Source organism: Gambusia affinis, linkage group LG01, assembly GCF_019740435.1.
Source record: "Gambusia affinis linkage group LG01, SWU_Gaff_1.0, whole genome shotgun sequence".
NCBI classification, from domain to species: Eukaryota; Metazoa; Chordata; class Actinopteri; order Cyprinodontiformes; family Poeciliidae; genus Gambusia; species Gambusia affinis.
Genome location: NC_057868.1, coordinates 19,680,422 through 19,696,033, shown reverse-complemented (window position 1 = coordinate 19,696,033; position 15,612 = coordinate 19,680,422). Strand labels below are relative to the sequence as shown.

At 38.9% G+C, this 15,612-nt stretch overlaps 1 protein-coding gene across 1 annotated transcript; it reads right to left on the bottom strand.

The window, feature by feature from the left end:
- Positions 1 to 6,944: 6,944 nt before the first annotated feature.
- Positions 6,945 to 9,799, bottom strand: LOC122830164 (twist-related protein 2-like). The gene has a single exon (XM_044115303.1). The coding sequence runs from the start codon at positions 9,454 to 9,456 to the stop codon at positions 8,812 to 8,814; it is 645 nt and encodes a 214-aa protein (XP_043971238.1). The 5' UTR covers positions 9,457 to 9,799; the 3' UTR covers positions 6,945 to 8,811.
- Positions 9,800 to 15,612: the final 5,813 nt, after the last annotated feature.

Below are 15,612 nucleotides of genomic sequence, written 5' to 3'. Positions count from 1 at the left end.
TAGTTTGAAGCAGTTTTTTCTGATCAAAACCAAACATATCTTTACCTAAGTGTTTAATGCATTTGGGGTATCATTTGAATGTTTTATGTAATTTATTTACTCAATTAAGTATATTTAAAATGAATAAGTAAAAAATAGCTAATAGTTTATTTAAGGTAAAAGTCTTATCTTAATTGAACTGCCTTGCTAAGGCAGATCCCTAACCTGAGAGAAGAATATAAAGCATTCTAATATCATGTTATGCATTAACCGAGGGCAATATGAAGGCTTTTATTTTGAAAAATAAACATAAGCTTCATATTAAATGCTCACACTAATCCAATGCCTAACAGTGTTTGGGTTAAATTCTACTGGCCTAAACAGCCAGTAGTTCTAAATGGAAGCTCTGTTTTAACTGAGTGTTAGTTAGAACTACAGATATGGTCTGATAGTCCTTTATTATCATTAGGTCAGGTTAATCATTGCACTGGCTTGCTCAAGCCAGTGCATAAAGAGGAAAAGATAATATAGGCAGAGATTTTAACGCTCACCCAACAGAGATATTGGGGCTTTTGAATTTCCATTAAGCTTTAAAAATTACACATTAATCCTGTGTGTAACAATGGTTTGTTAAAATCTGTTATAAAATGCCCAAAACACAAGTAGTTCTAAAGGCCAGCTCATTCCAGAGTGTCCTCCCATGAATCAGCTGCTCTGGCCTCATGTGTTCCGTTGCTATGGTAATGGATCAGCTGCTTACTGTCATGTCTGTGTGAGACAGAAAGGGGGGAAAAAAATTCTATCTTTGTGAGACACCCAGCCAATTAATATGGAAAAAGCACTCCGAACAAACCTTTGCCGTTCAGGAACCGTAATACATATTTGAAAACCGTTTAGGCGTATGAGAGGGCTATTTGTCTTCTCCGATAGTACACATTCATATTTTTACCTCATTCACAGTAATTGCAGTGATGAGACAAAAAATTGTGCAGAAACTTTTCAGAAATACATGGAAGTGAATCAGGGAGAGCGTCAGTTACCCTGTCCCATAATTTCACTCTGAAGCACCTTGACAGAAAACCGTAAATGCTAGAGAAATATCGAACACATTTTACCGGAGCAGGCATGCGTATCAATGTCATGACCGAGTTTGATACCAATCGGGCGATATTTGTGGGCGTGACGGCGATTTCAAAATCGCTTTGGGGTCAAAAATCTGCTTAAATTCTCACTCTAAAAAAGCGGCAGTTGGTGTCAGTTATGCTCTGCGTTTCGGCAGTTGGAAATTTTGCTCGTTTTTCGCTTTTTACTTCGCCATCGTAAGTCCGATTCCTTATAAAATAATAGCTCAATGCGGGATCGAGCCGCATGCGTTTGATACCACTTTTGTGGTGGGCTCGAGCGGCGAGCCGCATTAACGGTAACGGAAGAATAATATATAATAGAAAATAAAGAAATTCTAACTGGGGTGTAGAAAGTGTGCCCGTAGGTTGACTGTTTGCTAAGCTACTGTATCAATGCATGGCAGGCACAACAGTGACTAAATTGTTAGCAATCAGTCACTGCTTCTCCTAATCAGTCACTGCTCTGCATTGCTATCAGGCCCCAATAAATAGAAAATTCCTGAAGAAATTTAACTGGGGCCTGCCAAAGTGTGCCCTCGGTTTGGACCCAGCGTTCTGATGCTAAGAATTGCATCAATGCTAAAGAAAAGCTGCAATGTAATCAATAGAATGAGAATCACAAGAATGTTAAGGCTTTTATTTTGAAATTTGCAGTAAGCATCATAAGAAATGGTCAAACTCATCCCATGTGTAACAGTGAATGTGTTAAATCGTTTCTATAATGCTCAAAACACAAGTAGTTCTAAAGGCCAGCTCAGTCCTCCTCTGTAGTAACTGACAGTTCCACCATGTTGTAGTTCTAACCTTCAGTCTTTGTAGTTCTAAACAGCAGCTCAACTGTCATGTGAGTGAAACACACAGGGAGAGATGGAATCCTAATAGTTTGAAGCAGTTAGTTTTTCTGATCAAAGCAGGCCAAACATATCTTTACCTAATGCATGCCAATAGCATGAGGGTATCATGAATGGTAATTGACTTTCAATTCAGTATATTTAAAATGACTAATAAGTAAGTAAAATAGCTAATAGTTTATTTAATGCTCACTAATCAATGCCTAACAGTGTTTGAGTTAAATCTCTTATTTACTGGCCTAAACAGCCAGTAGTTCTAAATGGAAGCTCTGTTTTAACTGAGTGTTAGTTAGAACTACAGATATGGTGTTCTGATAGTCCTATTTAATATCATTAGGTCAAAGGTTAATGCCATTGCACTGGCTTGCTGCGCAAGCCAGTGCCATAACCTCAGAGGAAAAGATAATATAGGCAGAGATTTTTTCAGCGCCTTACCTGAAACCTGACAGAGATATTGGGGCTTTTATTGGGAAATTTCAATTAAGCTTTATTTAAAATTACACATTAATCCTGTGTGTAACAATGGTTTGTTAAAATCAGTTATAAAATGCCCAAAACACAAGTAGTTCTAAAGGCCAGCTCATTCCAGAGTGTCCTCCCATAAATCAGCTGCTCTGGCCTCATGTGTTCCGTTGCTATGGTAATGGATCAGCTGCTAACTGTCATGTCTGTGTGAGACAGAAAGGGGGGAAAAAAATTCTATCTTTGTGAGACACCCAGCCAATTAATATGGAAAAAGCACTCCGAACAAACCTTTGCCGTTCAGGAACCGTAATACATATTTGAAAACCGTTTGAAGCGTATGAGAGGGCTATTTGTCTTCTCCGATAGTACCGCAATTCATATTTTTACCTCATTCACAGTAATTGCAGTGATGAGACAAAAAATTGTGCAGAAACTTTTCAGAAATACATGGAAGTGAATCAGGGAGAGCGTCAGTTACCCTGTCCCATAATTTCACTCTGAAGCACCTTGACAGAAAACCGTAAATGCTAGAGAAATATCGAACACATTTTACCGGAGCAGGCACGCGTATCAATGTCATGACCGAGTTTGATACCAATCGGGCGATATTTGTGGGCGTGACGGCGATTTCAAAATCGCTTTGGGTTCAGAAATCTGCTTAAATTCTCACTCTACTGGAGCGTCAGTTGGTGTCAGTTATGCTCTGCGTTTCGGCAGTTGGAAATTTTGCTCGTTTTTCGCTTTTTACGTCGCCATCGTAAGTCCGATTCCTTATAAAAATAATAGCACACCTGTCGGGACCGAGCCGCACGTTTTGATACCACTTTTGTGGCTGGGCTCGCAGCGGTGCGAGCCGCATTCCGGGTGACGGATGAATAATAAATAATAAAGAGGCGTTCTATTGGGTGTAGAACAATAGGTTCCTGCCCATGCAATGCATGGAGGCAGTGACTGACTTGCTTCGCAAGTCAGTCACTGCTCTCCTTATGCATTGCTATGGGGCAGGCCCCAATAAATAAAGAGGCGTTCTATTGGGTGTAGAACAATAGGTTCCTGCCCATGCAATGCATGGAGGCAGTGACTGACTTGCTTCGCAAGTCAGTCACTGCTCTCCTTATGCATTGCTATGGGGCAGGCCCCAATTAGGTTTTACAGTGTAGAAGTTTTAAAGATTAAAAATTTTCAGCAGAGTCAATAGCTTAAGTCTTTCGATCTTCTACTTTACCACTATTACATTGTGATGTTGTGCTCTATCATATTGAAACACTCCCTGACTGTCATTGGAAATGGTTGTTTTTGGAGGACGTTTTGATCCCATTCTTTATTGATGGCAGAGTTTTTGGGGTAGAACTGGGAGTCAGCCGTCTCCGTTGGATGAGAAGCAGCGTGACACATGGGTTGCATCATGACACGGGGCTCTTGGTAGCCCTGGCTTGTTCCCTGATTTTCCAAAATGTCCAAAGCAATCAGAAGTGGGATTTATTTCTTTAGAGCAAACAATCTTACACCTGCTTATTAGTGTTCGTCCTGGTATTTTCTGCAGAACTTTGGTCTTTGTGGTTTTTCTATGACTCGGTGGGAGAGCTCAACTGAAAGCTGTTCATTTCATGAAATCCAGATTTTGTGGAAAAGAGGCAAGAAGACAGCCATTGTAAAAAGACAGATGTAAAAGATCCTGTTTGCAGTTTGCTACAAGGCATATTGGGGGGGGACATCACCCTGAACATAATATTCTTTTGGCTAAATGTGGTTGTGGCAGCATCATACTGTGTGATTATTATTTTTTTTTTGTAAGTAACCAACCTGCTGAACTTTGCACTGGTGGGCAGCTCTCAGTAGAAAATCATTTTTCTCTTGTTAAACCTTTTCCCTGCCAGTGAACTTTTTAAAGATCTTAGAAGAACAATAGCAGCTGTCGCAGCCTTTTGTTCCAAAAAACCAAAATTTCCAATAAAGGCCGTGGTGGGTAACAGGAGAGTTTTCGGATTTGTATGCACTTTTGTATTGATTTATTTAATGCAAAAGTATAGACAAAATAATAACTAAAAACATCTTGTAGCTTAGTCAAAACGAAAAATAATCTCACTTTAATGTTTGACGGTACAACAAAGTGGTTTGAATATATGGAATAAGTTTTTTTTGTAGGAAAAAGTGGTCAAAAAATCATTCTACCAAACCTCCCGTCCACACCAGACATTTACCAAACAAAAAACCTCCCCCAAAGCACCCGGTGTGTTCTTAATTACACAAATTAATGGGAGGGTCTAACAATTAGCCACGTAATCTAAACAATTCCAAATATAAAAATTAATTACAAATTTTGGTTCTAAATTAATTTAAACATATTCTAACAACCCAAAGAACAAGCTAAATTGGTAGAAATTATAAACTACAAAAACTTAGCATAAATGGCCACAACAGCAGCAGTCTTTTCTTCAGATGTATATAGTGCTGACATCTACACCTCTTGTATATAGAATCTGCTAATTAGATTGCTAGTAATTTTAGTTGGACTCTTTAGAAAGCTCCATCTGTGATGTGACTGAAATAAAGTAATAACTTGGTGTCACAAAATCAAATTCAAGTCATATTGTTTGCTTGAAAATAAACTTTTAAGCCCCCAGCAGTGTATTATCATGCCTCTCATTACAATGAACAGTAACCTGGAAACATTAACTGTCAGCAGAAAAACTCTAAACTACAGAGTTTGCAAGTTTTTTATACCACTGCCAAAACTTTTTGGCCATGAACATAAATTCCTTACAGCAAAAAGGTTGTATTACTTAAACTGAGGTGGCTGCAGCTTTTATCACCTCTCATAATGACATATAGTTAAAATGAAAAGGTGGACTGAAAATAAATGTCCTTGATGGAGAAATGTTGCATTCATATGTTTAAATTAGAAACTTTAAAATTATGATTGTTATAAATTTTACGACACAAAAAAAAAACATAGCTGCTTTCATATTTCTAATGCAGAGTCCTTTGTAACTTTATTTTTTATATTTTACTTTCTAGTCTCGTCACTCTCAAAATTCAGTTTTTGTAAAAGTGTCAGAAATCAACCATCAGGTCACTCCTGCTTCAATGAAAATATATAATGTAAGAATAACATATACTCAGGACCAAACAGGCTATAAATGTTCGGCACGCCGTAATTGCACACTACCTTGTTCTTTTGCAGAGTTATTAACTGTTCGTGATTGACCAGGCAAAGGCACCGGGACCTCGTTAAAGAAAGAGACCAGGGAGAGCGGACCAGGACCAGAGGGAGACAGTTTAACAAGAGAGGCAGGAGACAGAGAGGACATAGCGGCCGAATAAATCTTTGCAGCGTTTATCGTAAAGAAGTGCAGAAGATTGTTGAGGATTGTTTTCACCAAGCAGTTTTGAGAGGGTAGGTTCTTTTGAATTCAAAACCCCAAACTAAAGTATTACGTCTTTTAGTCATAAATAACATAATTTGGACATCAAAATACATCTTCAATGTAGCACACTTTTAATATAGCTTTCCTTATCTTCTTGATCAATTCTTCTGTCAAAGTGTGAATGTTGAATATGGCTAATGCTAGTTTTTGCTAACTAGCAGCTTGACAGGTAGCCTAATGTTAGCTTAAGTCAGTTTCTGGGCCCCCCTATGGATTACAATAAAATCCCCCCCCAAAAAAGAGAAAAAAAATCAACTGGGCACACGTTCAACCAGACATAAACCTATACACACATTTTGTTTTCAACCTCCACTGAAGTTTATTTCACACTTCAGGGTGCAACAAAATACACTACAAACCATCTACAGTAAAACACTTTTGTGTAGCTTTTTTTTTTTTCATCCATACCGCTTCCCATAGTGCAATGGCACGGCACCCCCTGGCCCCCAGGGGGCGCGCCCCACACTTTGGGAACCACTGGTTTAAGTGAACCAGGTTTTCTATTGTGAATTAAAGTCATAAATACATTCCATTAAAATTATTATCATTTTACTATCTTACAATTCATTATTTCATCCAGAAATGAATGGATGAATATCAAATCGTCTTCTAGTCTTTTCTCTAACATATCCAAAAATGATACTGTCAGGTGTGAACAGGATATTTAAATTTATGGTTCTGCCAACAGTGGCCCTCAATAACATGTATTTGGTTATGCAGGGGTGTCAAACTCCAGTCCTCGAGGGCCGCTGTCCTGCAACTTTTAGATGTGCCTCAGCTGCACCACACCTGAATAGAATAATTAGGTCATTAAGGCTCTGGAGAACTGATCTACACAAGGAGGAGGTAATTAAGTCATTTCATTGCAGTGTTTTGTACCTGTGGCACATTTAAAAACTGCAGGACAGCGGCCCTCAAGGACTGGAGTTTGAGACCCCTGGTTTAGAGAAATAGCCCCAAATTTTTAGACTTCATACAAATTAGGTGAATGCACATCTAATTCCCAAGATATTTTTGTGTTTTTATACCTGTATCAATATATAAGCAAATTAGCACAATATTTACTATAGCACCAAATAATGGTAAAGAGGCAATAATGGAGTTAACTTGACAGCAGAGATAAAAAAGACACACATATCTTATCCAGCCTGTAATGAAGTGCCACTTTTTGCCAAACAATTTGAAACATCAGACTTTATTTATCAGCTTGAAGTAAAAAAAAAGGCAAAATGTTATGGAAGCAACATGAATATGGATTTTTAGAATCTGTAAAGTTTACAGATGCTGTTCTATATCTTCAAGAATTGAGATGAACAGTTTTAATTCATGCAAATACCTGTTTAGAGGTAACCCAGATACAAATGGGACCATAAACATTAAAAACAATCTGCAAAGGAAATTTCCATACAATTTGCTTGAACAAATATATATTTTTTTTTTAAATTGAAAAGTAATTTGGAACATTTTAGTATCTCTTTGGCAATTTATTCAATATTATCTCTCCTGGATGACGAGTCATTTTGAAAAGTCAAGCATCTTCTAATATGCCAGAGAGCTTAAGCCTTCTGAGACCACACTGGACTGACTGCAGGGCTCCAAAAAATGTAAATTATTCATCTCAGTTGAAAACGTTCCCTTGTGACAAATGATAGGTTGCTGATCTTTTTGCATGCTGGCACTGAAGTAAGAAGTGGTTTGTCAGGTTTGTCATGGGTTTGTTTTGGAAGCTAACAACTTGCCTGCTCATTCCTCTTTGTACTTTCCTTGTTAAAATAAAAGCAACAGTAAGAATAATAACCATGGTGCTTCAATGGGGCAAAAAAGTGAACTTTGCTCTGCTAATACTTCTGAGTTTTAAACATATACTGCAGAGGTATTTTTAGAACCTAATACATGAAGAACATGCAATTTGTAGGGAATGCGTACATGCAAATGGCTACACCTATGCACAAGTCCACGTTTGTGTGCATAAATCAGCTCTCACCTCCTCCATCACTGCCCATGGTTTACGCTAAGCCCAGTGGGGAGCCACATCAGCCTCCCCTTTGATGATGACACACATGATTAATGGCTGTAAAAAGACTGTTTGTTTTCATTACGCCTCCTCGTCAGCGAGCTGTAGCTGTATCAGAGATTCGTGCCATGCAAGCTAAATTTGAGCCAGAACTGGAAGAAAATATTTCAACAGGAGTTTCTCTTTAGAACCAAGAGAAAACACAAAGGGGCTTGGTTTTGTTTTGAAAGAGGCAACTGCCCATGGCTACATTTTCCGCTGTTACTCGAGTTCTGAGGTGGCTAAGGGATTTCAAGGGCTGGAAAATTAAAAGTTGAAAGGATTTGGGTAAGGCAAAGGTCCAAGACCAGTTTTAAGAGTTTCATCTAAACCCTACAGCTGCTGGGTTTTATATATTTCACACATATTTATTCTTGCTAACCCAAGATAAAGCAGACATACAGAAAAATACTCAACATAAAGTTTAAATTAGGATTGTGGTATGTATGCCTGATGGATGCAGTGATAAAATTAGATGAGAGCACCTGATTTAAACAGCAGTCTGATTACAGATCCAAAGAAAACAAATAGATTAAACGACCTTAAGTAAAATGATTTCTTCTCATCTGGAGGGACGTTTGTAGAGATGGTCTTTGAACTTCTTCAATGAAGACCAGTTTTCTAAACTTAATTAGAAACAATGTAAACAGAATATACATTCATACGGAGGTCTTACTTTGAGTGTGTTCTAGTGTCCCTCCCCCAATAATCAGTTGAAACATTTAAATAACAGTCTAGAGGCGATCTGATTCACAAACCTGAAGGGGTTCAAGGCTAATGTGGCTTACAGAAGATCTTACAGAAAGCCCTCACCATCGCTGGGCTTTTAAAAGTCAAAAGGAAATCTGCAAAGAAATCTCTCTTTATGTTTGAATGCTTCCCTGTGAACTTTCTTGACCTATCAGACCCAGCTAGTGACCTTCAGACATGGTTGACCATGCCCCTTCCATCCTCCACACAGAGAAGGCATAGCTCAGTCTCTCATGTGCCAGGTAGTTACACCCAGCAAGCTTGCTGTCCATCTCGTTGCTTTGCAGAACCTGGTACAGAAAGTCAATATAGCGGGATGCCAACTTGAGAGTCTGAATTTTGCTCAGTTTGTCCGAGGGAAGCGTTGGAATGATCTTGCGCAGCGAGGCAAACGCTTCATTCAGCGACTGAGTCCGCTGGCGTTCGCGGATGTTGGCAATGGCCCGCTGAGCTTGTGGGTCCTCAAGGGCTGGGAGTCCTCCAGGACTGTGACCCAGCAAGGGAGAAAGCGAGGGGCTGGAAGAAGGCGGCCGATGCTGAGGGCTCTGTTTGAGTTTTTTGGGGCCTGCTGGGGTATATATCTGAATGATGTCCTCTGGTTTGACTTTATCATTGTTGTCCGTTGAGGTAGGGGTGAGTGGAGTAAGGTGATCCTCTGTGTGTGAGCCAATCTGACGTTTACGTCCGGTAATGCCCGGAGTGGCTACGACAACAGGACAGGCATTAGAAAGTGGTCTTGCCAGCTTCTCTTTGGGAACCACCCTTCCTTTAGGGTGATCATCTCTGGACAGTTCATCCTCTCTCATACTTTGACACACTCTTCCTCCCCTTTAGTTCTTTAAATTGCTCTATGTGCTCCGCTCTTGTGCTTACCTAGTTTTTTCAAGTGTATTGTCTTTTTTCTCTGTTCTGTTCTTCTTGAGATCCTCCCTCTGCTTTTCTGCTTTGTCTTTCTCCTGCTGTTGTCCTTTTCCTTACAGCTTCTCCCTGGGGAATATTTAATCAAGCCAAAGTGGAAGAGCAAGCACTCAATGTCATCTCCTTCATCCACACATGTGAAAACCCGACAATGATCTCTTCCAGTCTCTGTAAGAATGCATTATGAGGCACAAACTCTCTCACGTTATTCTTCTGAAGCAGCATGTGAAACAAGAGCATAGTGAGTGTACATTTTTAAAGGCAGGCAACTGTGGATGTTTCAGCTGCCCTCCCACTCAGTTCCCTGATTGGCCTGAAATGGATTTTAGGAGAGTGAAGCTTCAGGACGCAAGAGGAGTGAGTCCTAACTGATTGGTCCAGTCGAAGCAACCAGGCGGAGAGAGAGAGATCTGTTGCGCAGCCAACCAGATCTAAATGTTGTGACGTTTGCCTCCTTGTCCCAGAAGTTGCTCAAGTTTATAGGTTCCAGATTTCTTCCAAAGTAAGGCATTGCCCTGCCCCCTCTCATACTGAGACTTCACAACTCAGCACCACCATCGCTGGGCTTTTAAAAATCAAAAGGAAATCTGCAAAGGAATCTCTCTTTATGTTTGAAACTGCACAAAATTCAAATACACTATCCAATATCCAGCCTTCTGGCTTTATAAACAGCAGAATAGACTGATTTTGTACACAAAAGAAGGTGAAATTTAAAGAAACTGAAAATGGCTCTTTTATTCTCCATCTTCCCCAAATTGTGTGAAATATCACAGTTATAACTTACTGTATTCTAGATATGATTTTTTCTTTAAACCCACGAGCTCCAACTTATGGTATCTACAATATTTACCAGATAAAAGGTTAATGTTATCTTGAATACACTGGAGACACAATTCTTGGATTATTGGCTTTGATTGGTTTGATTATTTTCTGAGGGTAATTTATGCTTCATATTTTGTGCCATATTAGTTCTGTCAGTGACTAATATTGCACATAGATTATTGTTTTTCTTATAAATATTATTCTCATTAGATTTTTTTATATCATCTTCTATTGTGTTTTTACTTCAGTTCAGGTATTGCCGTATTCTGTTTAGTGCTCTGTATTAATTATTGCTTGAAAAGTCTTGCCATACTAGTTAATTTCTCTGTATTTAGTTTCTTAGTTTATTCTTGAAGTTTGTTCTTTGTGAAAGTAGCTCTTTTAGATTATTGCTAGACTTTCTTGCCGTATCACTAAACCCTCTTCATATGGAGGAATTTTTCTGGCCTAATCCAAGAGCACACATGTTCAGTCTGAAAACAGGATTTTATGTCTTTTGTTCTCAAAACCTTTAATACTTTTGCTTACATTGTTATTTTGAAAGCAGGACTTCATGTCTTTCTTCTTAAAATTTGTACTCAAAACTCCTCCTCTTGCTCAGACATAGTCTGTACTCAGACTCTCTTCTTGCTTACGAAACATTTTCATATTGGACTTTAAACCTGACCTTGACAGGAACAGCCGAGCAGGATAAAGCTGATCATTTTTTATTCATTTTATTATCATTACTCTTAATACAATTTTTTAATAGTTTTTTTAGACTATATGAATAAATATTAGGCTTGAACTGAGCTTAAAAAAATACAAACGAAAAGGAAAATAAACAATAAGAAAACATTTTCAATGAGCATCGTATGTAAAGCTCAAACATTCTTCTGTTTTTATAATCATGCAGTGGACAGTTTGATCTGAAATACATCATCATCATCAATTAATATTTGCTGTTAATAGTAATTAGTCTCAATTTACTATGTTTCCATACACACATAACAGAGTCTGAAACTGGTACACATAACTTTCCACAGATAGGTTGTGATCTAGAAAAAGCAAACATGACAGGAGAATGAACAGCAAACTGAGCCATGTGTACGGTCGCTTCGGAGACTTTGCAGCTTGATGCCTTTGTCTCTTTAAGAAGATCCAGCTCTTTGACATGTAGCCTTAAGCACATCCATCCATCCATCCATCCATCCATTTTCTTACACCTTTGTGCCTAGTGGGGTCTGGAGGGCTGCTGGTGCCTATTTCCAGTGAGACATTTCGGGCGAGAGGCGGACTCACTGTGGACAGGTCGCCAGTCCGTCACAGGCCTTCAGCACATCATCACAATATTACTCATCTTTTAACCTGGAGGGGACAATAGCTTCTCCCTCAGGCGCAGTCCCCTAATACCGCTCACACCACTGTGGAGCGTGTCATTGGCCTCCTAAAATGCTTGTGGCAGTGTGTAATGTGTAATTTTTGTTGCACCACTACTGTGGATACCAAAATTTTGTTGTTTCTTTTCAACTTTCACTCATACCGATTTCTGTCTTGTGAAATTGTTTTCTTTACTTTCCTCTCTGTGGTTGCCATTAGTGACCATGAAGCAATACTTATCTGCTGGCTCATTTAAATACACTTCAACATTTATGAGGAACTTTGCATTGGCTATTTATGGTTGAATGCAGATGTGTAGGGAACAGAAGTTAAGGCGGTAACTTGTTGAGTAGTTGAGGTGCAGCTTTCTGGTGTATGTTTTGTTTTTGTTTGGTATATGTCATTTTTGGACTTTTGGAGGTACGTACATTTCACATTGTTTTCTAAACGTGATCCTGGAGCATTACTTTAGCCATCTGTGAGCAAGACACAGCCATTATCGCAGACATTTTATCAATGCAAAAAGGTAAAGAATAGGTCAAATAACAAGGTATACGCAGGACTCAAAAAGACAGATAAAGAAATAGATGGTTGGAAAAAATGTCCATATTAAGCAAACTGTAATGCACAAATATAAACACAACCTATACTTCTATCATCATCTCTGTAAGCAAATTCCAAACCTCCTCTGTAAAATTGTTTCCTCTGGTAAATGTTGCTGCACACAGAAGGTCACTGACAGCCCGCTGTGGGTACATGAGGACACAAAACCTTCTGCAAATGCTAAAACTGTAAACCCCAGTTTTCCAAGGCACCTTCAGGTACATCAGATTGGTGTATTACTGCTGCAGCTCCAGCCAGAGATACCTCTGCTGCTCCTGAAATCCCCACAAGAATGCCTGTGGAAGGACCCGGGCCCAGTACATGAAAAATGTCTAAGACAGCTCCACCCAACGCCATGGCACCACCCCATATTTTAAACGCTCCACCACTTTTCCAAGATTCAAATAAACCCACTCCTTTTACAGCTACCATAATGTGGACAGTTAAAACTCCAGCAAAAGGCTCTCCACGACAGCACTGTGTGTACTGCTTAATGAGGGCAAGGTAATGATTGGTTGATTTACAACATTAAACATATTTGTAATGAAAAATGCCAGTGAAATAGATGTAAGCAACAGAGAACCTTTTTTTCTTTTCTGGCAATGCAAGAATACTAGGAAGACATACGGAAAACAAAAGAGCAAGTTTTGATTTTGTTGACACAATAAATAAAGATAAAATAAACACAATTATAGGGAAGTCAGCTGGTTTATGAATAACATCCATATATTGAAGGCAAGCAACAATAAATGCACAAAGTAGGTATTTTGCTCCAGTAACACACACTTTCATGCTGTAACTGGAAATAAATGTTTGAGAGCGCTCCAGTCCCAGACCCAGATCGCATGGAGCAGCCGTGACAACCGTCATGCACACCGGATCCGCCAAAGTAAGAGCTTCTCTGTGTTCTGTTTTACCCCACTTTTTAATACCCAGCTTGTGTGTTTTCTAATCCAATAAAGATGTCTGGTGGTAATAACCACAATGAGGAAAACGCAGCGAATTCTACCATTAGTAGAGACACAAAAATGTTATTCATGTTGTCACTAGTGTTTATTGGGGAAATCAGATGCCCTCCACGTTCCAAAAAGACCCGACCGTCCTTTATGAAGATTTCCAACTGGTTCATCAGCACAGTGTTGCCTGTCAGGATGTCCAGAGAATGAAGCAGAAAGATTGTTGTCTGTCCCAGAAGCACACCTCCTAATATCATCCCAATGCAGAGGATGGAAATTAAAGATGCCTGTCTTGAGGACAGGAGGATGACTTAGTGCATATTATTTTCATGGGTATAGCTGATCACAAGCCGGTGTGTGAAAGGCAAGCATTTATTGTACACAATATTTTTCATCATTCTGAGTAATACTTCAACAGACATACACAGTCTCACACTTTTAATTTTTAACCTGAACTGGAGAACCAAGAGGACAGTTCAGTTTGTCTGTCAAACAAACAAATCCCTTTCAGTCACTTTATCATATTTATTAGAAAGAAAAAACTTTTTAATTTGCAAATAATTATCAGACTTTCTTAAATGTGGTTTTCTGTTAAAGTTGATTATTTCTACTGTTTCATCTGGTCTTTGCTTTGATCAGCTAAAATATTAGACAAACATACAGAGAAAACTTAATTATCCTTAATTTACCTTATCCTTATCCAAAAGACTGGAGGTTCTGCGTTGTATCTGCACAATTTGACGAGGAGGACTCGGCCCCGGAGCCTGTGCATGCAAAGCACTCTGAGTTGTTCTGTTTTGAGGCATTTGAATGAATCTGAATGTAATTCTGGTGTCTTTTTATCCTTAATTATCCTTTATTTGGTGTCTCCATAGCTAAAAAAAAATTGGTGATATGCACGTTCCCAGTAAAACAAAGTCTTAATCTAGATCTGAGTTAAATATATGTAATTTACAGTGTCTTGCCAAATTACTCATGTCACTTAAACTTTTAAAAGTTAGATTAGCGTGCAGAGAAAATGGCATTCTAGTGGTCACTACCATAAAGACTCCTGTATTTTCATAGGATTAAATATAGGAGGAAATACAGTCAATGTAAAAAGCATTTCTTGTGTCTCAATATGGTGTACAGCAGCCAGCATGTTGCCATTAGGGTGACTTAAGACCATTTTGCACTGCAGGGCCCAGCCCGGCCTGACCCAACCCGACCCAACCAGGCTTCAAAGCTGGGTCCAGCGTTTTTGCATTAGCACTTCCAGCTTGGTCCCACCCTGGAACCCCAAGACAGAAAATGATACAAATCAGGGGTGTCCATGCTGCATCTATTTTCAAACCTTGCAATGATGTTGGGCCATCCTTGACTGCAGACCAATATTAAAATGTGAATGGTAGAAGTTTGGTATGCCAGTACAAATGACTGATTCAAATGGGCAGTATTTTTTAGAATATTTTCTAAGGGCAAGGTTTACCCTGGCAAGATAAATTTGCCCATATTTACCATGTTTTTGTTGTCCTTTTTTTTTTTTTTTTTTTTTAATAATAGACTCTTCACAATTCTTTTTGATGCATCTGCCTTGGCTGATTCTGTTGTTCATGTAGCAATGACTGACTTAGAGCGTCGTCAAGTCATGGCAACGTCTGTTCATTCAGTTTTAGTTTTCTGTCTTTGGTGAGTAGGTGCGTGGACAGTTTGATACACAGAGTATACTTTTAAAGAGTTATGTCTCCCTCTACAGGACTAAAGATAAACAGCAGATGATCCAGATGCCCAGATGCTGCTCTGATTACTGGTCTCAGTGGGTGAAACTTCACCTCCATCCTCTGGATTCATATCCTCAGACAGAATAAAATTACTCACAACATTTCTTCACTAAGCTGTTTACAGCTACTCACAGCAGTGTTACACCTTGAACATGATAAGCTTAGCAGATGTGCAGTTCCACCAGGTGTTTGCTAATTGTTGCTGGCTAGTCTGAAGGAGCTGAATGAGGAAGGGCAGGAGTGCTCCACACAAAACTTACTTACCTTGTTGTTGATAATTTAGATTGATACACCCAAACAGAACAACAGGCCTATAGTTGTTGTAGAAAAATAGATTCTTCTAAAAACATCATGGTCACATTAAGTGATTATTGCACCTTTTTGAGAAGGGTTATTTCAGTCACTACATTTTGATTTTGCCTCTTAAAAAATTCAGTGTTGTTTACAGCAAACATGAAAAAGCCGAAAGTGTTTTAGTTTCTGACATAAAATAATCAATACTATCATGGGAATAGAGTTTGTTGGACACAAGAAAATATCTACA